The following is a 27445-nucleotide window of genomic DNA, read 5'->3' on the forward strand; positions in this document are numbered from 1 at the left end:
GAATACAGGGCTCATTTCAATTTAGACACGTTCATTTTAAAACAACAACAACAACTCAAGTTATAGTTCAGTAAATGCTACCTAAATTTTCATTTAAATGAACCACATTAGCAAAAAAGGTATAATTTCTATCAGGGAAATCCAAGAATGGAAATGCTACCTCGCCACCAGTTGAGGGTTCGATATCCGAGTATTTGGAGTCACAAACAAGGTCTCCCACTCCCTGGGCCTGGCCCGATGTGATATTGGGAAAGGAAGCAGCACAGTCTTTTGCAAAATATTTGAGCACTTTCCAGGTGTGTCCATAGTCTGCGGAGCGTTCAACTAACATTGCAGCAGGCCGAAAAGTCTAGGAAAACATGAGGTAAACTTGTAATGCTTCACAAAGGCAGGTTTCATTATCCGCTTCAGACTGAATATTTATATTTCCCAATCTCCATTTTCCAAACTTTATCTTTTAAAACCTATCATACAATGAGCACAAAGAGACTGGAAATCTCTTTCCAATCAGGGGGCAAACTTTGATGAGTGTCTACTTCGCCTAGAATTTGGTTCTGTTTAAAAGATGTGTGTGGGCTCTGTGAATTATTCATCGAAGGAGGAGAGGATATCAGTTTTTTAAAAGCCACTGTAATTGATATTTTACAGCAATTTGTATGTGGTTTTCTTTGACCAGAACACTTTTCTCTGGCAAATTCCTCCAAAATCTGCCAAGAAGCGTATTCTGATTCCTTAGAGCAGAGTTCACCCCATTACGGAACCTGCCAGCATTCGGCTCACATGTCAGTTCCTGCACTTATCATTTTACACTATGATTTAAAATCTCTTTGTATGTTTGTATCCTTGACCAGACTGTGCGCTCTTTGAGGGCAAACACTTGTGGGGCTTTTCCCCACACCTTTTAAAAATTTTATTGTCATTTTTTTATAACCATAACTCAGCTTCCAGCCTGATGACAAATTAGAATTTTGATGAATGATTTGGGAATGAGTACAGCAAAGGGTTTCTCTGGCTTCTAACTATGCTTAGTAAGGATCCTTTCATTTTTCTACCTTTTCCAATCACAACCTTTCTGTAATTCCCTAAATAATTTCCACTTTCTGCCTTTTTCTCCTGGAAAGTATTTTTCTAGTTCTTGCAGCCCCTATCATCCCACTGCTAGGTGGTTTCCTTTCTGCTCTATCTTGTAACTCTCCTTCCCTTTCCTTTCCCTTTCCTTTCCCTTTCCTTTTTTCCTTTCCTTCTTTCTTTTCTTTCTTTCTTTCTTTCTTTCTTTCTTTCTTTCTTTCTTTTTCTTTCATCTTTTTTCTTTCCTTTTTCTTTTTTTGTTAACCACCTAAGTGATTCATTAATGAGCATTGGGGTTTTTGTTTTTGCTTAATTTTGTTGGTTTTGTTTTCCAAAACCCTGACCCTGTTTGGTCAGGGACCAAAACCCAAATGACACAGCATGAGTAGAGATTTACAAAGCCTCCTGTGCTCTGCCAGGAGCAAGGAAGTGAAATCCCAGGCGAGCCCACAGATCTGTACCTTAAAGGTCAGAATAAGGTGGCTGAACTGAAATAATGCCTCTAGGTCCAATCTGATGCTGACATGATCAACACCTACGGAAAAATCCAGAAAGAAGAAAATCAGTGATTTTAAGAGGCCCCTATTGACTACGTTAATCCCTCCCTGTGGCTTGTCTATAATAAGCCCCCTTGAAATCACACGGCTGGGGATCAACACTCTTTCCTAGTCTTTCCCAGTTGTTCCCCATGACACTGCATGCCCAGGAGAAAGGCTGTTTGGGAGCAAGCTAGGTTTCTCCGGACCAACTGTGCCCACATCCAGGTTACGGTGGCCGTGCGCATGGCCACTGTGTGGCAGTATTACCACCAAGGGAACTCTGGGCCACTCCCCATAGGTGGAAGGCAGGGGCTCGTTTTTTCTGGACTCACCTCTTGACTGCATGGAAATGTGATGCTAGCAACCCAGAGCCTGGTAAAAATTGACACACCCTTTTCGTCTAGCAGCTGCTTAACGGTCACTTAGACTAGTTTTATTGCCACTTAGCATAAACCACAGCCTGGACTATTCATTCCCCTTGGAGTCCTCACTCCAAGGGGAATGAATCTGCAGCTCCTCTGTGACCATGGAGGAGAAAGAAGTATCCTGGCCAGGGCTTTGCACGGAGATGGTCAGCTGCCATTCACCCAGCCGGGATGGGGGCGGGGGGTCGGCCCAGTCTGGACATGATAGAAGCCCTGATCGCTGTAAGGTGGCACAGTCCAGTAGGAATGGGAGTCACTTAAGATTTTCTAGAGGCCACATGTAAAAAAGTATAAATAAGCAGGAAAAACTAATTTTAACGTATTTAATCCAATATATCAAAACTCATTTTAATGTATTTAATCCAATATATCAATCCAAAATATATAACATATAGTCAACATTTTAAAAACAATAAAAATGCTTTATTTTACTATTGATAATGCTTCATTCCCCACCCCCACCCCCAAACTAAGTCTTAGAAATCTGGAATGGTTTTATGCTGCTGGCACATCTCAATTTGGATCAGCTATGTGGTGAGTGCCCAGGAGCGCGTGTGGCGAGGCGCTCCAGTACCAGAGAGTACAGCTCTGAGAGCAGTACCTGGGCTGCAATGAATGGGAGGCAGTTTTTTAATTGGAGAGTAAATTCCTTGGGAAGGTTTGGTCTGAGTGAGCAGCCCCATTCCTGGCTCCGGGTCAAGGGCTCCTCACCCTTTCTAGAATGGACATTTCCTTTCCCCCCTCTCAAAAGTTCTTGGCTGAGAACCCTTATTCTAGGCAATCAGCTTTGACAGAGGGGCATTCTTTCTGTGAGGAGATGGGGAACCTATGCAGGACAGGTGGTTTAAAACAGGTGTTAAGCAAACATGGCATCCGGGAAGGCAGGTGGCTGTTGAAAGGCCACCAGACACGTACTAAGGAAAGCCCAACTAGATATTATTAACTAGAATCCAAAGTGAGCTGGCCTTCTAGTAGACACCAATCACGTGCTTGTCCAATGGATGGCAGAGAAAAACAGCCTCATATAATGCTTGCCCTCTACATTATGCTCCTACGTTATAATTCCCACACTCCCCTAACAGTCTAAGATCCCCTGTGGGAAATATATTTATGGGATTGTAGCCCCAGTACAACATATAGAGATGTGGTGAATGGAATCATTTCATGGGCTGAGGGTTCCAGATTGGTGTTGAAGAAGAGCCATCATGAGTGAGCCAGCCTCCATTCATTGAAGCACAGAATACCCAAGGCTGGGGTGGGATGTGAGGAACCCCTGTGGGGTCCTGATCGGGGCACCTCAGAAATAGAGATACTCAGGGCCAGCATGAGCTTCAATACCATAATTGTTCATGAACAGAGAAGGGCATAAATCCAAGAAGGGAAGAACTTCAGCCAGTACCCAACTACCCTTTCAATTCGATTTTTATATGAAAATATTTGGCTTGAAGCAAGAAATGAAGTGTTCTTTTTCTCTCTCCCTGCCTGTGCTGCAGAAGGAAAAAAAGTACATGGTAATAACTCTCAGATTTCCCCCGGGGGGCTGTTGGTTCCATTTACACCAGTGTGTTTTATATTAGGCTTCAGTTACCAGCACCTTGTAAGTATCCCATTTTTTCTTTCTTTTTTTTTTTTTTTTAACAAAGAACAAAAGGATGCACAGATATTGTCTTCCTGCACATGGAAAGAGTGGAGCCCTCTGAGTTATGTGCTTAAAATACACTTTGAGTTCTCTGGAGGAAAGTCACCTTTCCTGGAATAAAAATAAAGTCTGTTCTTTACATTCTCCATGGATGCTGTTGTACTCCAACGGGACGCCTTGCTGTGAATTCGTTGAGATCATACAGAGAGAAAGACATCTTATTAAAAGTGCAAAGAAATGAAAACCTGGGAAGGAACTTAATCATACCATTTTCTGATTGCCACCATTTCTTTTCTCTCTCTGGTTCAAAACTTGTAATTACATTCTCGATGGTGTGGCTGCGGGATTGGGTGTACGGGTCATATGGAAATCTTGAGTCACAGACGAAGCATTTTTGCTCCCCCTGGAAAAGACCATCATTTAAATAAAAAATAAAGGGTCATAATTACTTATTGTTGACCTGAATCTGAAAACAAGCTGTACTTACTATATTTGTCTTTCAATCTGGCTAAAAATAAAAAGCAGAGGAAATAACAAGACATCAATTTTTCCATCAATAGGTACTTAACTACAATGACAAACGCAATAGAAATGTGACCCAGAAATTTTATAAATTGATACATTCGGGATAAAAAATGCAAATTTATGTGGAGCTCATTTTTTTCTTCTACAAGAGGCAGATGATCTGGAGATTATGTTAAACTGTAGAGAAATCATCAGGATGTGGTCTTTGAGTAGGAATTACTTTCTTTAGTCAGAAGTTGAGTATTTGGCAAAAAATTAACAAAATTGGCCACCAAATTAACAAAACACTTGGCCACCAGGTTATCTGCAACCATCCTTTTTCTCTCAGACATAGTTTCTGGCAGAAGAACTTCCAGGATCAAAACCCCTATGTCAACATATGTGGTTTTCATAGAAGATTCTCATCCAACTCATAACACAGAGGCCTGCCCCCCTTTTCTTGCAGACTAGAAGGTCTTATTAGTGAATTGGAGCTACCTTACTTGGTAGTAAGACCTGCAAAGGTTGCAACTGCCAAGACTGGCCTTTGGGTTTGCCTAATTTAATGTGCCTACTTGTAGCTGTACTTACTTAACACTCCTAAGGAAATCCCCCAGGACTTCCAAAGGACTGCCAATGGCCCACACAGCTGGTCCTGGCTCATACTTGCAGGACTCTGGAGGAGCCTTTTTGCAAAGCTTCCAGGAAGCAGGCAGAGGGTGTTTATGATAACCCTACATCAGAAATTGCCTACAACAGCAGATGCGCTGGTGGGTATTCAGCAAACTCTGACTTTATGCCTTGACCATGGCTTACAAGGGCTACACAATCTGACCAGGGCCACCTCTTTGCCTTTCCCTCTATGGAGTCTCCCCTTGATTCACTTGACTGGAGCTACACTCACTTCTTGTTCTTCCTTGAGTTCACCAGGAACTCTGCTGCCTTACAGTCTGGACACAAGCTCTTCTCTGCTTCCCTCTCCTTTATTTCCCTTCTTTCAGGTCTCTGTCTAACTGCTATCATCTCAGAGAGGTCTCTACCTAAAATACTCTCACCTCCCCACCCTCATGCCTCTGCCACTCTCTATCCTTTACTCTGCTTTGTAATATTTTTCTAAGCCCTTATCACTACTTGAGACTATAGTATACTGTTGTTGTATTATTGTCTGTCTCCATCATTAGAGTTTTAGCCTAATTAGGGTGAGAACTTTGTTTTATATAAGGTTGTATCCTCCTTGCCTAGAACAGTGTCCGGCACTTAGTAGATACTCAAAAAAAATCAGTTGAACGAATGCGTGGTGATTTTAATGGCTATTTCAGCTAACATCTGTCAAAGTAAACCAGCCTTTCAAGAGGTCCATATAATCATCTTAGAATCACTGGCCACCATAAGTCTTATACTTGAAAAAAAAAATGCTTGGAAAGTAAGGAGCAATGGAAGTGAGATCTATTCTGCATATGGAGAGGCTTGCCCCAGACCTGTCCTAAAAGAGCAGCAGAAGCCCTATGCTTCCATCAAAAGATATCAAGACTTCAAAAAATTTCCAGTAATACTATGGAAATTATTGGGGAAAGTATTTAACTTTGGGGTTTATTATGTAAACATTTTAGAAGCACAGTCTTTGATGGACCTGGCTACAAAGGATGCTTAGTTGTGGTGATTGGATATGGGAGTCCCAACTTGGGTAACACTATGGGTCGATGTTGACTTGAAACTTCTGAGAAGAATGTTTGGCTTGGTAGCAATTTGTTAGATGATAGATAGGGGAAAAATTATCTTCCATGGCACACAAACGTTTAAGTAGGTTAGTACTGGTAGCCCAGATCTTTTGAGAATTTTTTTTCCAGCTCTAAGATTTAAAAATTTATGGGATTCTCAAGACAAAACAAACCTTGAAGTTTGATTTACTTCTATCTTTGGAGGTGTGACTTTGAAAGATAGGAGTATCAACTCCTAATTATTGTCAGGCTATGTCATGAGTTGGCTATGGCAACAGCAAGCAAATGCCAGTGGTTGAAGAACAAAATGGGTAATGCCAACATTGGAGAGTTTCTACTATTAGTGATGAGAACTATTTCTTTTTCCAGAGAACCTAGAATTAGTAAAGTCACTTGAGGGACCATCCATCCCACCTGGCCTAGAATTCAACAAAACTTCTACAGTGTCATTTCCTTGCACATGTAGAGAATTTGTCTTCTGACACAAGTACTTCCCAAACTTAGAACAGTGCTAAGTGCTCAGGTATTGTCTCTACTTATTTATAATCATCCTCTTTTACTAGAAACCAATTAGAATACAAAGCATTTCCCAGAGACCTCCAGGAGTTGCTTTCAATGAACAATACATGGAAAAGCCTGGGCCAGTAATATTGGGCTTATGTCCAACTTACTTCCTGTACATCCTCTTTCAGAAGGGGTTGACGTGATTGCCCTGGGCTTCTGGGCAGGTATGATACTTACATGACCTTGGATGCTTATTCTTCTCCCAGAGTACCAAGAAGGAAGAAACTATTAAGTAGCTTGTCCTTACATAAAATTGATTTTTAAGGGGAAAAAAGGCACTAAAATATGTTCATGTTGAGATCTTATGGCCTTAATGCAAGACAATTTCCAAGTGGCATTGGGATCCAACGTTCTACAACCTCTGCCCCCTCTCTACCCCAGACAGGACAAGGAGAACTCACATTCGACATAATGGCCTTGAGACCCTGAGGGATCATCAGTTCTCACTGGTGGGTCAATTAAATCTACTCTCTGGGAATCACTAATGCAATTAAGTAGAACAGTACGTTGTGTAGTAATTCCCTTCAAAGACTGAACCGAGGAGACTTTTCTGTCTAATTCTAAAAGTAAAAAGAAATAGATGAAGCAGATCTTCCCTATTTTCTGATCCATCAAGTTTCCTGGACTTGGAATTATATCACCTGTGCCTCTGATGTTCAGGAGAGTGATGTGTCCTCCTTTTGTGTTGCCTGGCTGGCCCCTGATGTACTCGGAAAAATCTAAGTAATTGACTCAATAATGTCCCAACAAATAACCCAAGACCTAACCCACCTCAAGGTAGCCGAGGATGCAGTATTTCTGGGCTCTGTCCAGCCCGCAGGTAGAAGAAGCTGTGAGCTGTGCGCCACGACCCACCAGGAGATCGCCAGTGGTAGGATGACAGGCGCCCCTTTTGCATTCATCCTGGGCCTTCACGTAACTGAGCAACCCTTGAACACAACAGACACAGCTGCATAGAAGGCAGTCTAAGTGTAGCAGCAGAAGGCTTAAAGAAGCAACTGGTTAAGTTGCAAGGTTAATAATCCATTTATTTTTTAATTTTGAAAAGATTTTATTTATTTATTCATGAGACACACACACACACACACACACAGAGGCAGAGACACAGGCAGAAGGAGAAGCAGGCTCATCTCAGGGAGCCTGACTTGGGACTTGATCCTAGGGTCCTGGGATCATGCACTAAGCCAAAGAGAGATGCTCAACCTCTGAACCACCCAGGCATCCCAGTCCATTTATTTTTAAAGCCAGTTCTCTTGGTCATTAAGACCCTAGTTGCGGATGCTGTTGGTGTCCTCCACCTAATGGAAATCTCTTAGCCTGCCAGGTTATACCATCTGCCTTCATGTCCCTATCTGGGCCAGCCTGTAGCTGGTGACTAATGGATACACAGTTCAAAAGGCTGGCACCAGTGCCTCGGGCTGGGAGCAACTCTGTGGTGCAATTTTTGCTCAGAACCTTTCACAGGAGGAGGTGGAAGCCCCACTCCAGCTGGGACCACATCCTGTCTCCTCTCTCCGCATTCTCTTATTTCTCAGAGCCCTCTCTCAATAAATCACTGACATATGAATCCCTGTCTCAAGCTCTGCATCTAGGAAACTTCACCCAAGACAGCCCATATGTACTAGAAATTCTCTGCGTATCATTTTTAGGGCAAACAATAGAAACTAATGCATAGACACAGGGAAGGAAAAATCTTAATCCACCTTTTATTCCTATTGTTCCAACTGGTACAAAATCATCTGGAGAATTTAAGAAATCCTTGGGAACTAACTTTCTCCTAAAACATGTAAATTCAATTGGTCGCCTTTATAACCTGAATTGTTGGGTTCAGACTCACCACGGAACAAATCGTGCTGCTTTGGGGTATAGTGAGAGCTGGAGTCCCAGACCGACACAAATATGCCCAAACTGATTTTTGAGGCACAAAGGCAGTTCACTGGAGGAAGGGTATTCTTTTTCAACATATAGTGCTGGAGGAATTGGAGAGCCATAGGCGAAAAAAATAAAAAAAAGAACTACAACCAAAACCTTACACCTTCTACAAATATGAACACAAAATGGGTCATGGACAGAGTAATATATAAAACTGTAAGGCTATACAACTCCCATAACACATGGGAAAATGTCTTTGAGGCTTAGGACTAGATGAAGAATTTTTAGGACAACAAGAACATGATCCACCGAAGGAAAAATGAGTAAATTGGACCTCACCAAAATTAAAACTTTGCTAATTACATGGAGTGAAAAAAGCCAATTAAAAGGTTATATACACTGCATGGCTCCATTTCTTGAATAACAAAATTATAGAGATGGAGAAGAGATTTGTGGTTGTCAGGGATTAGGGAGGTAGCGTGGAAGGTTTGGATATCAAAGGGTAGTAGTAGGGCTCCTTTAGGGTCATGGAGCTGCTTCGTATCTATGGTGATGAATACAATTGCATAGAATTAAAAACACCCACATGAGCGCATGTACAACTGGTACAATCTGAATAAGGTCAAGGGCTATAACAATGTCCATTCCCTGGTTGTGATACTGCACTATCTTCATGTGAGACATTACCATTGGGGGAAACTGGGTGAAAGGTGGATGGGATCTCTCTGTAGTCTTTCTTATAGCTGCAATAATCTCACGAGAACCTGCAATAATCTCAAAATAAGAAGTGAAAAAAACCCAAGGAATCCTCTGTCCCTTCAAAATCACCCCATCAGCCTCTGGATGGTGAATCAAGTAAACCCGACACCCTAAGATAATATGCACCTCTATGGCCTGCTCCAGCTGCTCTTAGATACTTTTCCCTTGAAACATGAAGATTTATGCCAAGCCCTGATTCCAGCAGACAGGGAGTGAGAGGGATGGGCATAAAATGGAAAATTATTCCTATACTGTGAAATAGGCTTGGTTTCTCTCCAGTTTTCTCAATTGTGAAACTATAAGAATTTTTTTTATGGTCTTGTTTTGCATTTAATGGATTTATTTCCTTCAACTTGTCCTCCCCAAAACAGAAGCTATTGAAAAGTAGGTTTTTTTTTTTCTCTTATGTCTGCATTCCCCACATGACCTATTCTATTCATCTGGTCATTTTGTGGTTATTTTCAGGAATTAATACCTAGATCATAGTTTTATAGCTAAAGAATATGGTACATAATGTCTCCTTCCAGACAGGATACCAAATATCAGGTTTGACAAGGAATTTTCTGGCTTCATTTTCATTGCAGAGATTACTATTACTCCAAAACAAAGGCACAACATGCTTTCTCCTTCTTGAAGACAGAGTTAGCACCATCACATATTTTCACTTTATTATATAATAAATGATCCTAGGTTGGTTAACATGGATTTTTCCTTTTATTCACCCAGAAATCCAAACCTGGATCTCCTTTTATTTGCTAGACCTCTAGGATACATAACCAATCAGAAATTTGGACTCCCATAAACAGAGACTTTTAAAGACAAGGTCAGGTATAAAAATCTCTGCTAATGCTATGTGTGGATTAGCTAAGACTTCCCTTCCAGGGATTTATTCTAGACAAGTTCCATCCTGAAATTTTTTTATTGGAATTGCTGCTTTAGAGATTTAACATGTTTTTATAACCTGACTTGGCCTAACTTGTTTGATCAGATGTGTACTTTTCAGAAATAAAAGTATCTTAGGACTTAGGGAGACTGAACTATTATGCATGTAATATTCCAAATGCAAATATGAATTTCCGGCCTCAAATACTTGGCAAAAAGTGGCTAGCAACATAAGCAGTTAAAGCTTCATGCCTGAACACAGATAACCTTAGCAATACTCTTCCTGGGTGGAAGTTTTCAACTGTCAGATGATCACATTAGCAACAGGTTGGAATGGATTCAGAGAATCCCGATGCTTATGTCTTGAGAGAGTCAATGCATTCCTCAAAAACAACATGTAACTTGGAGATAGGATCTGATTAAACATAAACTTAGATCTGGTCATTTAAAGAAAATGCACAGCAAATGTTCTATAAAGTGAAGGATCATTTTGTAGAAATAACCTTTATTAGGTAATCTCTCATTTTGTATATTGTTCTCATTTTTTAAAACACGTGAGACATTTTCATATACCTTAGAGTTCCAGAGGCTGTAAATACACACACATACATTATTTATTATGGGCAAGAAAACTTAAAAAGAATGCATGTTCGACAAGGTTTATACTTTATATCCAGTTCCTAAAACCTGGGGCCAATGCAAGTCCCCAATCTTTCTTAGTTAGGATATAAGACAAAGTGCTTAGGCACCAGTTTTTAGATAAATGCCTGTGGTTGAACTACAAACCAGAAAATGCCAAAGCCAATGATGTGGGATTAACCTGGTTGGTAGTTTGACGATAGGAAATCCTAGAGACTTTGGTTAGATCAGGGTAAGCTTACATTTAGAAACCCAGAATCTACTGCAGTGAGGTCTTTTTGTTTTCTTTTCTTAGATTTTTTTAAAAAAAGATTTAATTTATTTATTCATGAGAGACATACACACACGCACACACAGAGAGAGAGACAGGCAGAGGGAGAAGCAGGCTCTTGCAGGGAGCCTGATGTGAGACTCAATCCCAGGATCCCAGGATCATGACCCGAGCCAAAGGCAGATGCTCAACCACTGAGCCACCCAGGCATTCCTAAGGTTTTTTAAAGTAATCTCTACACCCAACGTGGGGCTCAAACTCAAAACCCCAAGATCAAGAGCTGTGTGCTCCACCCGCTGAGCCAGCCAGTTGCCCTGAGGTTTTTTTCCACTCCAGCTAATTTGGTTTTGAAGATCTTTCTTCCTGAGACAAAGGTCTCCTGATTGAGGAGGGGTCTCTGAGCAACTGTGTTGTGGTTTTGAATCTTTGCAAGGTGTGGGGAAGTTATCCTCTATGGAGGTTCAGTGATCCTCAATGGTTGCTTCTGATATTGAACACAAGTTCAGTCCCAAAGAGAGCATCCGAGGCAGATGTAGATTGAAACAGCACTTCTCTGACCATCTGAGGCCAGATCTAAGTTACATTGTCCGGGAGGAGGCAGTGTAAGGATCTCTGCTCCCACCGGCCTGCAGCTCACCTCTCCAAGGCAGACAATTTTCAACAGAGGACAAATGAGCATTTGCTATTTTGAGCTGTTCTGCTTCTCTCCACACCCCCAGCAAATCTAACTGGGAGATTGCCTCAGGGTCTGGGAATCGCAAAATTTAAAAATGAGCTTCTTCAAGTTTGCTACCATGAAGAAATTCAGCATGAATCTTTGAAGAGAAGATCCTAAGCAGTGTAGTTAGTACTGAGTAACCAGAAGCAGGGCTATTATAGAAAAGTTAGGATCAAAGAGGGTAATTGCTGGGAACATCCTCTCTATGACGAATGTAAATTATTCTCAGCCTATTAAAGATGGCAGAGGCGTGGAGGATTTGGCTGTTTAGCAGAGAGCTGCTGCTGCTTACTCACAACAGGGAATTTTGCCTGTAAATTCTTCACAAGACTTCATTACTGGGACCAGTGCTCCATTCACAACACGCCTCTCTTTAAAAATGAAAATGCATTCTATTTGTAAATTAAGAATCTGAAAGTATTTTTTTCTTTAGTATCTTACTTTACTTACTGCTGATAGTAATATTCCATTAAAGATGATTGAAATAGCTATGTGTGGATAGTAAAGATGTTGGAGTAGAAGTTTCTAGTTGCTTGACACAATCATGCAACAGAAGAACCATGAAAATACACAGTAGAATGGGGAAAAAAAAGAGATGGATATGTTTAAAAAAACATATTCACTAAATATTTTAGATATTCAATATCTAAAATTTTATTTTCAATAAAAGCAGGAAATGGATTTTGACAACGAATACTCACCAAGGTGCCAAAAGAGGGCCAGTTGAAATTGCATTCTTTCGTCAGGAAATGATTAAATTCAATTTTGCTAGGTTAAAAAAAAAAAAAAAGGGAGGTTAAGTTTCAGTCACTGATAGAATCAATAATTGCCACCAATTTTCAATGATTCGAAAATCTGATTATTCTTTAGGGACACAAAACATCTACAGTGCCCAATTTCTCAAAAAATAAGAGCGTATAAAATTTTTCACCAGTATTTGTTTTCTATTTTTTCGAAATTAGAGAATGCAATCGTTTGTAGGCACTAATACAAACCAAATATACTTTCCTTTGCTTATTTTTGTTTTAACCTTTTTTTGTCCTCTTATTAATCTAGGAAAAAAGTTCAGTTACAGCAATCAATATGCACTCATTATTGAAAACATAGAGAAGTTCAGACAGGCGGAGTGAAGGAATTGTTAGCGGTAGGGCTACCTCCCAGAGGAAAGGGGTTGGTATCTTGCCACACGCTCTCCCATCCTGCTTCCCTTGCACATAAGTGTTTTCCAAAAACGATGATACTGTATGTTTCAAGCAATACCTCCCAGGCATCCCTTTGTACCAGCAAATATAATTCTATGTTGGTCATTTTCGACCCAGTGAGTGAGGGACATTAGGATCACCTGTGTCTCCATTCGTAGGTTCTGCTGAGTCCCTCTAGATAGAGCTCCCCCCCCCCCTCACTGTGTGGGGAAGCCTATACGGGTGGGAGTGTACACATGCCTGCAGGGGGTGGAGGAGAGAAGGTAAAATACCCTCCTGCATCAGGTTTTTGAATTACCGGATAGTATTGCTCTGAAGGCAGGAGCCAGAATTTATTTAATGAATCCCCTACTGGCTGATACACGGACTGTGTATCTAATATGTTCCTGTTATAGACATTTTTGCTAAATATTTCTTCATATTGCTTTAATTTCCCCCCAGGATATACTAAATGGAGTAGAAATAACAGATCAAAGAGCATGTGTGTGTTTGGGTGTTTACGTGTATGTAAACGTGTGTGTGTGTGTGTGTGTGTGTGTGAAGCTGTCAGTGTTACTGTCAACCTGGGATGCCCGGGTGGCTCAGTGGTTGAGTATCTGCCTTTGGCTCAGGTCATGATCCTGGAGACCCAGGATCGAGTCCCGCATCGGGCCGCAGGGAGCCTACTGCTCCCTCTGCCTGTGTCTCTGCCTCTCTCTGTGTGTCTCTCAGGAATAAATAAATAAAATCTTTAAAAACAAAATGTTACTGTTAACCTGCATGCGGACATCTCGCCCCAGTGCACACGCTCACTCACAGCCTATGGGAACACCTGCTCACCTGTGCCCTTCCCAACACGGAGTGTATAACGAATTTTTAAAGCTTTATCAATTTAAAGAGCAACAAATTATACCTCGTTGTTATTATTTTAATGTTTCTATTTGGATAGCAGTGAGCGTAAAAATGCTTTTCCATGTATTTAAGGTGACAATTATTTCTGCCTTTCAACCTTCAAGGCCTTTCCTAGCCAACTCTCTGCTTTCCCCCAGCCCCACGTTGAGTCGGTCTAAGCCAACGTGCCTGGCTCTGCGCTGGCACCTGCTTCTGCCCTAGACCCTCTTCTCCTCTCTCTCTCTCTTTTTTTTTTTATGCTGAGAGGTTTTCTTTTTTCTTTTTTCTTTCCCCCCTTTAAAGATTTTATTTATTTATGCATGAGAGACACACAGAGAGAAGCAGAGACAGAGGGAGAAGCAGGCTCCATGCAGGGAGCCCGATGTGGGACTCGATCCCACGTCTCCAGGATCGGGCCTTGGGCCCAAGGTGGCGCTAAACCACTGAGCCACCCAGGCTGCCCCAGACCCTCTTCTCATGCCATTTGCTCCCCCCTTGGATGCCACCCACCTAAACTCAAACACCAGCATCCTTAGGAAGTCTTTTGTTTAAATGCCTGATTTTAGGTGAATTTCCTTCTGTGATCTACGTTCTTCCCCCAGCCTGGGCTTCATTTGGGGGCATCTGTACGGGTCACCTGAGCACTTTTTCTAGGTGGTGCTTTCTTATTGCCTTTTCCTCAGTCGGGGCATGAGGCTTGGGTCACTCACTCAGCTACACTTCTGTCTTTTGTCTTTTTAAAAATGTTATTTATTCATGAGAGACACACAGAGAGAGACAGAGACACAGGCAGAGGGAGAAGCAGGCTCCTTGCGGGGAGCCCGAAGCGGGACTCAATCCCAGGACCCCGGGATCACAACCTGAGCGAAAGGCAGATGCTCAACCGCTGAGCCGCCCAGGTGCTCCTCCGAGCAGTTTTCATCCCAGCAATGTAATGAACCGTGTGATACTAAGGAAGCCTTGTCCCCCCAAGTGCTCTGCAAAAGGCATTGGGTTCACATGATCGTTTGCTCCTGTGGTCAGCACAGCAGTCCTCCTTCTTTCTGTCTAACCCCGGGTCCTTAGAATTGTGCCATCTGCAGCCCTCCCACCTTCCCAAAGGAGGGAGACGTTAGCCCCTGGTGGGTGACTGGAAGCAGTCTTCCAGCTTGGAATCTGCCTGTGAATGGATGGATGTCCCCCTGGAGAGGAACAGGGATGCTGGTGATATTGGCTGCATAGTCCTGCTGGCCTTCAGCAGCCCAGAGACTACTCCTTTCAGGGCCTGAATTGCAGGCCATGCGTGTACACCGTGATCTCGCCGAATTCAGCTTCTCTGGTTATAGAGCATAATATTTTCAGACTTTGCTCATATTGCCCATTCTTATTAAAAAGGATAACCACGTTATTCATCGTCCTGCTTTTGACAAAACGAAGCATGCAGGCGGGAGTTCTGCATCCAGGACAAGATCAGGATGGGGGAGTTTCATCAAAAGTATAGCTGAGAGGCACCTGGGTGGCTCAGCGGTTGAGCTTCTTTCTACCTTTAGCTCAGGTTGTGATCCCAGGGTCTTAAATAAATCTTAAAAAAAAAATTGTTAGGGGGAGCGCCTGGGTGGCTCAAAGGCTGAGCGCCTGCCTTCGGCCCAGGGGGAATCGAGCCCCACGTCAGGCTCCCTGCATGGAGCCTGCTTCTCCCTCTGCCTGTGTCTCATGAATAAATAAATAAAATCCTTAAAAAAAAAAAAACTGCTGGGAATCTTCTCAGTCTGAGAAGTATCTTCAAGTGACAGCCAATATAGTACGAGGAAGTGAGCCCCCCACCCCGCATGCATCAGCCAGGTGCCAGCCTGACCTGCCCCGAAGAAGAGAGGAGGAGCACCAGAGGGGACCCCAAGCGAGGCTGGAATAGATTCCATTCTCTTATGATAATTGCTCAACAACTATCACCAGTTTCCCAGTGAGGACACGAATGACGCATCGCCAAGCTCATCGCTAATCCCCCTGCTGGCTGAGCACCTCCACGGCCCTGGCTGCACCTCAGAAACCCCTGGGCAGATTATTTTTCTCGTGGCTTCTTTTTTAAAATACTTATTTATTTTATGACATAACACACATAACATAAAATTTGCCATCTTGACCATTTTGAAGTGCACAGTGACACACGTTCACATGTGTTTAGGATGCTCCCCAGAGGATTCTAATATGTAGCAGGGTGGGGATGGGGGGAGAACTGCCCATGGCCGGTGAACACCTAAAACTCATTAACTTGCCAACACACCTACTCTCCTCTGAGATTCCATTCTAGTCCATCAATGGTTCCCAGGACGCCTGGGTGGCTCAGCCGTTGAGCATCTGCCTTCAGCTCAGGCTGTGATCCTGGTCTCGGGATCGAGTTCCGCATCGGGCTCCCTGCAAGGAGCCTACTTCTCACTCTGCCTGTGTCTCTGTGTGTCTCTCATGAATAAATAAATAAAATCTTTAAAAAAAAATCAATGGTTCCCATACTTTGCTGCACATTAGAATCACCTGGTGAGCTTTACACATCCTGCTGCCAGTGAACATTTTATACCAATCAAATCAGAATATTGGTGGGGCGGGGGGGGGGGGGTGGCGGGGTGCGGCAGGAGGAGATGCCAGCTGTAGGTTTTTTTTTTTTTTTTTTTTTTAAGATTGTAGGTGATTCCAATATACAGCAGTTTGGGAGCCACTGGCATTACCATGGCCCAACTGGCTTAGGCCAGAACCTAGGGGGTCGTCCTTGATTCCTGGCACACTTCCAAATCTGAATTTGATCTCATCTCCTTAAACAATAGTTCTCAAAATGTGGCCTGTGGACTTAACACAGACCAGATCATCCTAGTTTGCCTGGGAGTTTTCTGGTTTCAGCACCAGAGGCTCCCAGGTCCTTGGAATGCCCTTTCATCTGAGCAAATCCAAATGTTGGCTACCGTACTAGATTGGCAGCATCAGTGTCACCTGGGAACTGGCCCAGCACAGGACCCATTGATTCAGAAAGTCTAGGGTTGGGGCCCAGCACTCTGTGCATTTACAAAGCTCTCCAGATGTGTCTGATGTGAGCCCAAGTTGGAGAACCACTGCCCTCAGTAACTCCCCAGGTCCACACTCTGAAGATCAGAGCTGCTGTTGCTCTTAGGGATGGCAGTAACACCCCACAAGAACCTACCCTGTGGCACGTGCATTCCTAGCTGTCTGGGTGGCCCCCCATGTAAGGCACTGCAGGTCCAGGCAGTGGTACTGGAGGGACAGAGAGGGAGGGTGAGGGCACCCGTCACTGAGCTCTCCCTCAGCTGATGGTCTCTGGCTGAATGTGCACGCTCTTCTTAGAGCTTGCTCGGTCAAGGCCTTCTTTTTCTGGTTCTCAATATCTAAAATGATTTTCCCAGTACAATAGAAGCTTTTTACATTGTTAATGAGCTTCCAGGGAGGAAACAGGAAAAAATAGGGTTAGTTTTCTTTCTTTCTTTTTTTAGTTTTCTTACTTTCTTTCATATATGAAGTCTCTCCTATGAAAGGTCTCATCTCAGGGCACTGGGGTGGCTCAGCAGTTGAGCATCTGCCTTCAGCTCAGGGTGTGATCCTGGGGTCCTGGGATCTTCTCCCTCTGCCTGTGTCTCTGCCTCTCTCTTTGTGTCTCTCATGAATAAATAAATAAACAATAAATAAATAAATCTTTAAAAAATATAAAAACATTTGCCAACTTAAAGTCATTGCAGGTTGCGTTTGTGTTAAAATATGTCAGCATCCAACCTTGATGTCAATTGCATGCATAAAATTCTAGCTTGATTTTTCTTACTGCCTCTTCCATGAACTTCACCTGATCTGTCCTGACTTGAAGATCTTTTATTTTATTTTTTAAAGATTGTTAAGATGTTCCCTGTTCATTACTTCTATCCCCACTCACTCAATTTTACTTCCTGAAATAGAACCTCCTTCCTTCTCAGTGTAGGTGGGTTATGGCTGATTATACTGGAAAGGCTGAGGCCCACATCAGCTTCCCTGCTTCTCACATGTGCCGAGGGTCCTCACAGGGTTGGTTTGCCTGGTGGAGAGCACAAGGTCTGCGGACATTTGTGGCTGTCACACAGGGCAGGGGGATCTACTGACATCTAGTGGGCAGAGGCCAGGTATTTGGCTAGAGAGTCTCCCAGGATGCACAGGGCACTCCGTCCTCCCCCAGGAAGAATTATAGGGCCCCAAATATCAAGAGTGCCCCTAGTCAGGGCCCTGTCACCCCACCCTTTATATCCACAAGTTCCTCAGCTCTGGTCCTGTTCCCTGTTTTCTGTTTCTCATTTGAGATGATCTAAGTCCCAAGCTAGATGAATGTTAAAGTATTCAGTCTGGCAACTTTTACAAATCCTGTTTTCTGAAATCACCCCAGCACCAGAAAATGCACGGCCACACATACTACCCATTTTCAGGGGTGGTGGTCATCACCCCCATACCTTCCTTCATCAGGCTTTCCATTTCATCGGTGTTGCTTTTCTGGTTGGTGTACCAGACCTGACCTTTGTGAAGCTTCACAGCGGCCACATACAATTTTTTCTTGCTAAATTCATTGGTGAGTTTAAATGATATTCATAAAAGTAACTGGGATGAATAAACATACTATCACCCCTGATCTGGACAAAAAGCATGTAAATAGAGTCACCTGGGTGGCTTAGTTGGTTAAGCGTCTGCCTTTGGCTCAGGTCATGATCTCAGGGTCCTGGGTATCAAGGCCCGCATGAGGCTCTCTGCTCAGTGGGGAGTCTGCTTCTCCCTCTCAATCTGCCTCTGTGCACATATTCTCTCTCTCTCTCAAATAAAATCTAAAAAAAAAAAATAACTCTCATGGAAAAAAAGAAAATCATTTGTAAAAAAAAAAAAAAAAGAGCATGTAAATATATTTACAAAGGCGCTGGATGTATTTTGGTGACTGTTTAGCAAATGCCACTGGAGGACACTGGTCCTAACTTCAGTCAGTGTCACAATAAACAGTAAAATATGTGAAACTGCAATAACTCATTTCCCAGCATTGCTAATCGATTTTAATTTACTGACCACCAACATTACCACATCTGCCCTCACAAGATTGTCAAAGAGTTTCTTCTTTTGGTCAAAATGATGCGAAGGCAACAGATGGAGACGTGTGGGGGACTTAATGCCAAGCTGGCCAGCAGTGTCCAAACACTGTCCTAGGTAGACCCACGGGGGCAAACAGTGCGTGGGAAACAGCCTCTCTACAGCTTTCCTTCCGTGAATTGCTCAGTAGTCTCCAACACAGAGGATAATTATAATCCACATATTTACATTAGCCCTTACTTCTTTTTCTGGCACACTTCAAATGGGTGACATTAGACATTTTAAAATGACAGTTCTCATAGAAATCTTATGTTTGACTTTCCCTTATCTGTGTAACACGTGTTTTTTTCCACTCCCCTTACACCAGGAATCATTAGAGATTCCAACAGTGTTGCTTTCAATTGCATCGCAGTGAGGAATGCAGAACATGAAGCTATAAAGCTCACTTCCCTTAGAGTAGACACCTTGCTCTCCTTAAAACTCACTGCTTATATAGACCTAAGACACGAGCAATATATTTTGAAGACAGGTCTACAGAATTGGAACATTTCTCCAACTGTCACAAGTTGTATCACCGTGGTAAAGTAAGTATTCACATAATACACAATTTAGATTGTGCAGTGGAACATGACATCGTTTGAAACTTCCTTTAAGGAACAGAAAACTCGAGTCACCGGCTGCACCCCACTGAACACTAAGCACCCCTTTTTCCCATCGGATATTGTACTGTGTGTACATGTTACCTGATAATCAGTCTGTGAAAGTAATGAGTATACTCCATGCTCTGGTATCTTATACTCTATGCTGGCTCCCCTCATACACAACAAATTCTAAGTTTGCTGATAGTTTCTCTTGATCCAAAAAATGCCAACTTGTCGGGGAGACAGAAGATGGGACTTACCGGGATTTGCCAGGCTGTGTCGAGAGGTGCAGGCAGCAAACAGGGTGTGTAAAGGCACACCTAGAGTGAGAGTCAATTTAAGTAGAAAACCTCTCCCCCGAGGCACCTGCGGAGAAGGAGAAAAAAAAAAAAAAAAGATGAGAGGTATTCCAGAACCTGCCATAAAAGGCGATTCGTGAAATTACTTGCCTTAGGTTTAGACTTAGACATGCATCGTGCGCGTGCGCACGCACACATGCACACACACACACGCACACACACCTTGTATACAGAGGGAAAGAGCTCTATTTTACAGCAACTGTTCTTCATCTATGTGCCAGACTTCTGAAAGCAATGGCTGGGAGGGGTTGAGATCAGGGTTACAGCAACAAACTGCAAGATTCCTACCAAATCTGTGACTAAGTGCCAGCTGCCCCTTAGCCGCTCCAACAGTGTGAAATTAAGAAGGCTGGACTCAAAGAATCAGAGGCTCACACTGGGCTCCCCAAAGCAACCAGGGTGCCCTGCTCTCTTGAGCAACTTGTCTGTGGGAGCAGCTCCAAGTTCCTTTGGACCAAAGCCGCAGGTACATTCAAACACTTGCCATATGCATACTTACTACTTGCATACTTTACTCCCCCTGGAGAAGAGTGTTTGAGATACACGGGTGGTTTTATTATTCACTAACTTGTGTAGTCTTTTGCTTGCACATCCGACTTTGCCTTCAGATTCCAGGCCTCTGGTGGTATGGAGAAAAGAAAGTGCCTGATGAAACTCACAGAGAAAGAGCGAGACGCTCCATGGAGTACTTCGGCTCCTAGAATTTGAGTAATAAAACTTGTCCTCTACAAATGCAGCATTGAGACAAAATTAACTAGCCCATTTCCCTGACCGGTACTGACATCTGTCAATGAGAAGACGTAGCAGAAAAGATCAGTCTTTCAGCATTCACTCAGCTTTGAAACTCTGTTTTTCACCTTTACCCAGATACTTTGGTAGCACATGCTCTACTGTGGAAGTTCTGGAAATACTATCCCGTACCTCCCGGGTTGGGAGTGACAGGCTTTATTGCTCCATTATTTAATTGGATTTGACTATGTCAGTAAGTATTAAGCAAACAATGTTTATATTGTCATACACCAAAGAGATAAAACAGAACCCATTGTTGCCTTCTACCTTCCCCTGGAACACTGGTGTTTCCTCTGGGCTTTATCACCTGAGCAATCTCTGCGTGTATTCCGCAGGCAGCCTCATTCAGATAGTTTCAGGGCTTAAACCACTTTTTAATCTCCAGCCCCACCTACTCTCTGAGCTCTGGCTCCTTGCTTCCAACTGCCTACTGACACCTCTCTCCGGATGACTCATCAGCACCTCAAACATGAGATGTTCACAGTTGAACTCTTCAGTTGTCCCAACCTCTCCGCCCTCCTCACCTTCCTACCTTCTCAGCAATGGCGTCTTTACCCAATCATTTGTCTACATCAGAAGCCTCAGCTGGGATTAATTTCAATCCCCCCGCCTCCCCTACCATGGCCTTGAGACACTAAATCACCATCTCTGAGCCTGGCTGCCCTAAACACTTCATGGGGTCCAGTGATGGAGAGGGAATGGTTTTCTGCTGCTTCCCCCAAAGTTCCTATGGTTTTCCCCTCAGCACAAATGTGGCTGGTGGGCAGTCCCACTATCAGGGACTTTCCTTGGGCCTTGGATTTCTGGCACTGGGACACCATCCTATCCTTCCAGAGGGCAACTCTAGGGCTCACACTGGATCTCAGAGCATCTCCAACGGGAAGACTTGGAGGCTTCGTCCTCACAGCATAGCTTCCTTCCGGTTCCTGTCCCCACTTCCCATTGTTTGCTGGATTGTCAATGTACCTTTCACTGGTTTTACTCCTAAAATCCTGTCAAGTATGGTGCAGGAAGGTGCAGGTATTGGGGTGAAAAGAAGGCTAAATATTACTGACCAAGCTGTCTCATTTTGCTTATAAAGACTAAATTTAACATCTTGAGGCCGGGTCTTCATGGGCAAAACAAAATTATGCCCATCTCAATTACTCAGAGCAGCACATTTTAAAACATTACATTTTTGATTTGACTCTTAAATTAGCTCTTCCCGAGATGAGAGTAATCAAATAATATAATGAAGGAAATCTCCCAAATGCTGGTAAGTCAGCTGTTTTGCTCCACTTATTCTTTCTCCTATAGCCTTACATCAATGTATTAGTTGGGGCTGTCATCATTTCAGACAGCCTCCGTTGTCCAAATTTTATTTCTTTTTTAAATTTTATTTATTGGGGCACCTGGGTGGCTCAGTGGTTGAGCATCTGCCTTTGGCTTGGGGCGTGATCCCAGGGTCCTAGGATTGAGTCCCGCGTTGGGGTCCCCACAGGGAGCCTGCTTCTCCCTCTGCCTGTGTCTCTGTCTCTCTGTGTGTGTCTCTCATGAATAAATAAAATATTTTAAAAATAAATAAATTTTATGTATTTAGTATAGCATACAAGCAGAGGAGGGGCACAGGGAGAGAATGCCAAGCAACTGCTTGCTGAGTGTGGCGCCCACCCTGGAGGTCTTGATTTCAGGATGCTGAATCAAGAGTCAGGCGCTTAAATAACTGAGCCACCCAGGCACCCTATTGTTGCCTAAATTTTATCCTTGCTTCTTCTGAGCCATCATCTTCACTGACACCAGAGAACAGAGATTTAGACTTGGCGCTTCTGGGATCCCTGGGTGGCGCAGTGGTTTGGCGCCTGCCTTTGGCCCAGGGCGCGATCCTGGAGACCTGGGATCGAATCCCACGTCAGGCTCCCGGTGCATGGAGCCTGCTTCTCCCTCCGCCTGTGTCTCTGCCTCTCTCTCTCTCTCTCTCTCTCTCTGTGACTATCATAAATAAATAATAAAAAAAAATAGACTTGGCGCTTCTTTGCTTGCAAACCTTCACTGGCTCCCTTTCACTTACAGGATCCACATTTCTCAGTGTAGCAAAACCAGACAGGTTTACAGCCTGGCCCTGACACCACTTTCTGTGCTGCGTGCTTGGGAGCTAGGCCCTCCTCATTCTGTCCCTGGACATGTCATTCACGCTTATGACTCAGGTCTTTGCACAGGCTGTTCCTTCCTATGTGACACCATTCTCCTCTTTCCACTTTTCCTTTTGCTGTCACCTTTTGTAAAGCTTTCCTAGATTCCTCCAGGGAGAGCTGGCTCTTCTTTAGAAGTACAGTGATGGGGGCACGTGGGTGGCTCAGTGGTTGAGCGTCTGCCTTTGGCTCAAGTCATGATCCCAGGGTCCCAGGATCGAGTTCTGCATCAGGCTCCCTACATGGAGCCTGCTTCTCCTCTGCCTGTGGCTCTGCCTCTCTCTCTGTCTCTCATGAATAAATAAATAAAATTTTAAAAAGAAAAAAAAGTACGACAATAGAGTGATCTTCATTATCACCAGACCCAAGGTCTAATGCTTAAGGGCCTTGCTCTGGGTTCTAGTCCCCACCAGGGGGCAGCACTTCTGACTTGCCCTGCAGACTTCCCTTCTACCTGGGTGGGCCCATTGTGCAGGACTGGGCTTCTGTCTAGGGTCCTTTTCTTTCCAGCAGGTAGTCTGGCTCAGTATCAGAAGGTTGCCTTTACTATGTCCACCCTGAGCCATATTTTTTGACTGGGAAACTGGCACTTCTGCTATTTCCTTGGGGCGGGTCCTCCTTCACGTCAGCTTCAACCTATGGCTCTGTCTGCCACAGGGGACAGATCCTCAGTATAGGAAGTCTCCTGGAATCTCCGCTGCTGGGCCTTGCCTCATCTCCACAGAGGATGACCATTACCAGAATTTGGAGGAATCTGGCCTATTCCCCTGCCCTCTAATCTAGTCTTGGAATATGGGCTGATTCTCTATAAAAAGCCACTCTCTTCGGGGCATCTGGGTGGCTCGGTTGGTTAAGCATCAAGCATTCTTAATTTCAGCTCAGGTCATGATCTCAGGGTCATGAGATCAAGCCCCGAGTTAGGCTGTGCACTCAGCGGCGAGTCAGCTGGAGATTCTTTTCCTCTCCCTGTGCCCCTCCTCCATTCAGCCATGCATGCACTCTCAAACAAACAAACAAACAAATAAATAAATAAATAAATAAATATTTTAAAAGAAAAAAAAGAAGCTGTTTTCTTACTGTTAACTCTAGAAAACAAACTGATGGCTACTGGAGGGGAGGTGGGTCGGTGGGTGGGGTATGAGTTAAATGCATGATGGGGATTAAGGATTTGTGATGATCACTGTTCTATGTAAGGGTTGAATCACTAAATTGTATACCTGAAACTAGTATTACACTGTATGTTAACTACCAGACTTTAAATTAAAACTCAAAAAAGAAAAGAAACTGCTCTCATGGCCAGTTTTTGTAGCAAAGAGAGCCTGTCACCTACCCTACTGTGATGAATTCACTTGGGCATAATCTTCCATCCCACAAGTGTTTTGGCTAAGGATTTAAACTATATCGCACTCTAGCTCCAAATGCCAAGCTGAGTGCAGGGCATACAGTAGGTGCTTGCTTTTTCAACGTGTTGCCACTAAATTGCAGAAATTGCTAACAAAATTATATAGAGAAATCTTGATTTCAGAAAAATCTAAATCCCTGAATTTAGGTCTAGAACTTCTATTCTAAAATGGGATTTGAACTGCTTACGGTTGGCGTTTCAACAGGCGTGATACATTCCCAGAGTGGATGACACAGGAAAGTCATCCAAGAGAATTTGCGGCAGTAAGACGTTCAAGGCAAGAGAGAGACAATTTCCCCTAGTGTCTAGTAACTTAGAACAGGAGGAAAATTCTTTTTCCTGCCCTAATAAGGCCCTGGGGTAATTTAAATCAACTGTTACTTCTCTTATCAATCACGATCTGCCTTTTCCACAAAACGTAATTCTCTCATTTCCTTTTTTTTTTCTCTTTCATCTATTAGACTCCCTTTGTTTTCTTTCCTCTCTTAGAGTTTCTCCTATTCTCTGAAGCCAATTTGACTTGCCAGGAGAAAAGGCAGGAATATTTTGTTCCCTGTTTACTCATTTTTTTTCTGGTTCATGCTTCTGGAGTCATTTTCAGGCAGCTTGGTACTTGCCAGCTATAGAACGTGCTGAACTAGAGGGCCTTGTTTCTTACAAAGCGGGGAGCCAATCCCACCCCAATCTACTTCTAGGAGACTGGATGCAATACCTTCTTTTTGGTTCTCCATGGTCTATCAAGTTCTCACAGACCCAGCATCTTTCTAAGTGTCACACATCTTCTGTTGTGATTGGCCAACATAACCATCACAGGAATTGCAGATTTAAGTGGCTGGGGACGCCATGGTTATTCCGTTCTCCTACAAAGATCTATAGGGCAAAAATGAAACTAAGGAGGAGTTTTAAATCTCCCTCACCTGCCAGTATATTAAAGTCTCCATGACAAATCTCTGCAGTGTCTGGGTAAGTTTGCTGGTTACTTGCCAAGACACATTTGGGATTCCTACAAGCTCATGGAAGGAGAGGACTATGAACTGAGCAACACTTAGTATTCATTTTTTTATACAATATTGGCTAGTGAGAGAATAGATTCAACAAACATTCCTCAAACATTAATTTTACAGGCCTTTAAAGGGCTTTTGGGAGTGTTGTTACCAAAGCTTCATACCTGTTACACATTAAAAATAAGTGGCACCAATTTAAAACACTGTAACAAATAAAAACACGGAATTAAATAACAGGTGCCCTTCAGCTCAGGTCATGACCTCAGGGTCCTGGGATTCAGCTCCGCAATGGGCCCTGCGCTAGGCATGGAGCCGGTTTAAGATTCCCTCTCTGCCCCTCCCCACCCCCCTCTTGTTCTCTCTCTCAAAAAAAAAAATTAAAATAAAAACATAAAGCGCTAGATGCTAAATGTATATGCATAGTTTAACCTTACTGTAAACTTTCAAATTCCATAAGGGGCACCTGGGTGGCTCAGTTGGTTAAGCGTCTGCCGTTGGCTCAGGTCATGATCCCAGGGTTCTGGGATAGAGGCTGCATCGGGCTTCTTGCTTTGTGGGGAGCCTGCTTCTCCCTCTGCCTCTGCCTCTGCCTCTGCCTCTGCCTCTGCCTGCTGCTCAGTCTCTCTATCAAACAAGTAAATAAAAATTTTTTTAAAAAATAATTCTTTTCTTTTTGAAATACATAAATTGAAAAGGCTAGCTGCATTCTTAGGTGATTTTTATTATATCTTAAAGGTTTTTCCCTGGATATTATGTATCTCTAGTTTTATAATGAAAATTAAAATGACAATATCATTCAGATTTCAGAAACTTGCTTTCAAATAACCATGTACAGGTGACCATGGCTATTCTCCTGATAAATTGATGCCACGTTCTTAGGATATCTGCCTTCATCTCAGAAGGCCTTAATTATTTACCTCTTAGGATTGAGGCCAGGGTTAGAGCATTATCAGCCAGGAGGGATTTTCTAGAAAACTAATTTGCCCACTGAACCAAAGCTTTATCAATTTGTTAATTAGAAACAGTCTCATAGTGTAGCTCTTAAACAAAGATCTTGCCTTTGATTTCCTTTTCCAAAAAAGAAAACAGCTTGGTTGCTTTTCCTAAAAAATAATATATGCTCATTTACCTCATATCAGACAATATAAAGAATTATGAAAAAGAAAACAAAAAAATCACCAGAAAGCCTAAGTGTTCTACAAATCATTACATTATTCACTTCATTTTTAAATTAACTTTTTGAAGTATAATTAACATGCAGTGTTATATTAGTTTCAGTGGTACAATAGAGTGACCCAACAATTCTATACAGTACTCAGTGCTCATCATAAGTGTACTCTTCATTCCCATCACCTACTTCCCCAATCCTCTACCTACCTCCCATCTGGTGACCATCAGTTTGTTCTCAAAAGTCTATCTCTTTTTTTGTTTGTTTGTTTCTTGAGTTTCACATAGGAGTGAAATCATATGGCATTTATCTCTCTCTGACTTATTTCACTTAGCATTATACCCTTTAGATTCATCTATGTTATTGCTTTTGTTACTCTTGACTGAGCAGGAGACAGATCTAGAAAAATGTTTCTATATCTGATGTCAAAGATCTATGTCCTCTTCAAGGATCTTCATGGTTTCAAGTCTCATATTCAGGTCTTCAATCCATTTTGAGTCTATTTTTGTGTATGGTGTAAGAAAGTGGTCCTGTTTCTTTCTTTTGCATACAGCTCTCCAGTTTTCCCAGCACTGTTTGTTGGAGAGACTGTCCTTTCCCCATTGTATATTCTTTCCTGCTTTGTCTTATTCCTGACCTTAGAGGGAAAGGTGTCAGTATTTCCTGTGGGGTATAATGTTAGCTGTAGGTTTTTTATATATGGCCTTTATTATCCTGAGCTATGTCTCCTCTGAACCCACTTTGTTGAGATCTTTTATGATGAAAAGACGTTGTACTTTGTCAAATGCCTTTTCTGCATCTATTGAGATGATCTATAGTCGTTATCCTTTCTTTTGTTAGCATTATGTATCATGTTGATTAATTTGTAAATATTGAGCCCCTGGCATCCCTGGAATAAATCCCACTTGATTATGGTGAAAGCCTAAAATTTTTTTGTGAATATCTTTCCAGATAGCTCTCTCTCATTCTCTTGTTCTTACTTGCCCTGTCATCTCTCAGAAATAGATGTAGGGCAGACTGAAGGGCAGGAGCAAGCCCCAAATTCAACAATATGGAATCTTAGCCTGATTTATTTATTTACAAAGCCTTCAAAATTGGGAAGTTCCATTAGGTATAATTTACATACCATAAAGTTTTAAGTGTGCAATTCAACGCATTCAGTTGAACTTAAGTTAAA

The 27445-nt window shown here is 42.8% G+C and overlaps 1 protein-coding gene across 1 annotated transcript in view; it reads right to left on the minus strand.

Moving 5' to 3' along the window:
• The window catches only part of LAMB4 (laminin subunit beta 4), a 99524-nt gene extending 79844 nt beyond the window's left edge, over nucleotides 1-19680 (minus strand). The window contains exons 1-6 of the mRNA XM_077864055.1: nucleotides 19639-19680; nucleotides 12300-12366; nucleotides 7229-7386; nucleotides 3939-4074; nucleotides 1530-1603; nucleotides 161-349 (exon numbers count right to left, since the gene is read on the minus strand). Coding sequence (XP_077720181.1) covers nucleotides 161-349; nucleotides 1530-1603; nucleotides 3939-4074; nucleotides 7229-7386; nucleotides 12300-12333 — 591 coding nt within the window. The 5' untranslated portion in view covers nucleotides 12334-12366; nucleotides 19639-19680. The remainder of the gene's footprint in view (nucleotides 1-160; nucleotides 350-1529; nucleotides 1604-3938; nucleotides 4075-7228; nucleotides 7387-12299; nucleotides 12367-19638) is intronic.
• Nucleotides 19681-27445: the final 7765 nt, after the last annotated feature.

This window comes from Canis aureus, chromosome 21 (assembly GCF_053574225.1).
Source record: "Canis aureus isolate CA01 chromosome 21, VMU_Caureus_v.1.0, whole genome shotgun sequence".
NCBI lineage: Eukaryota > Metazoa > Chordata > Mammalia > Carnivora > Canidae > Canis > Canis aureus.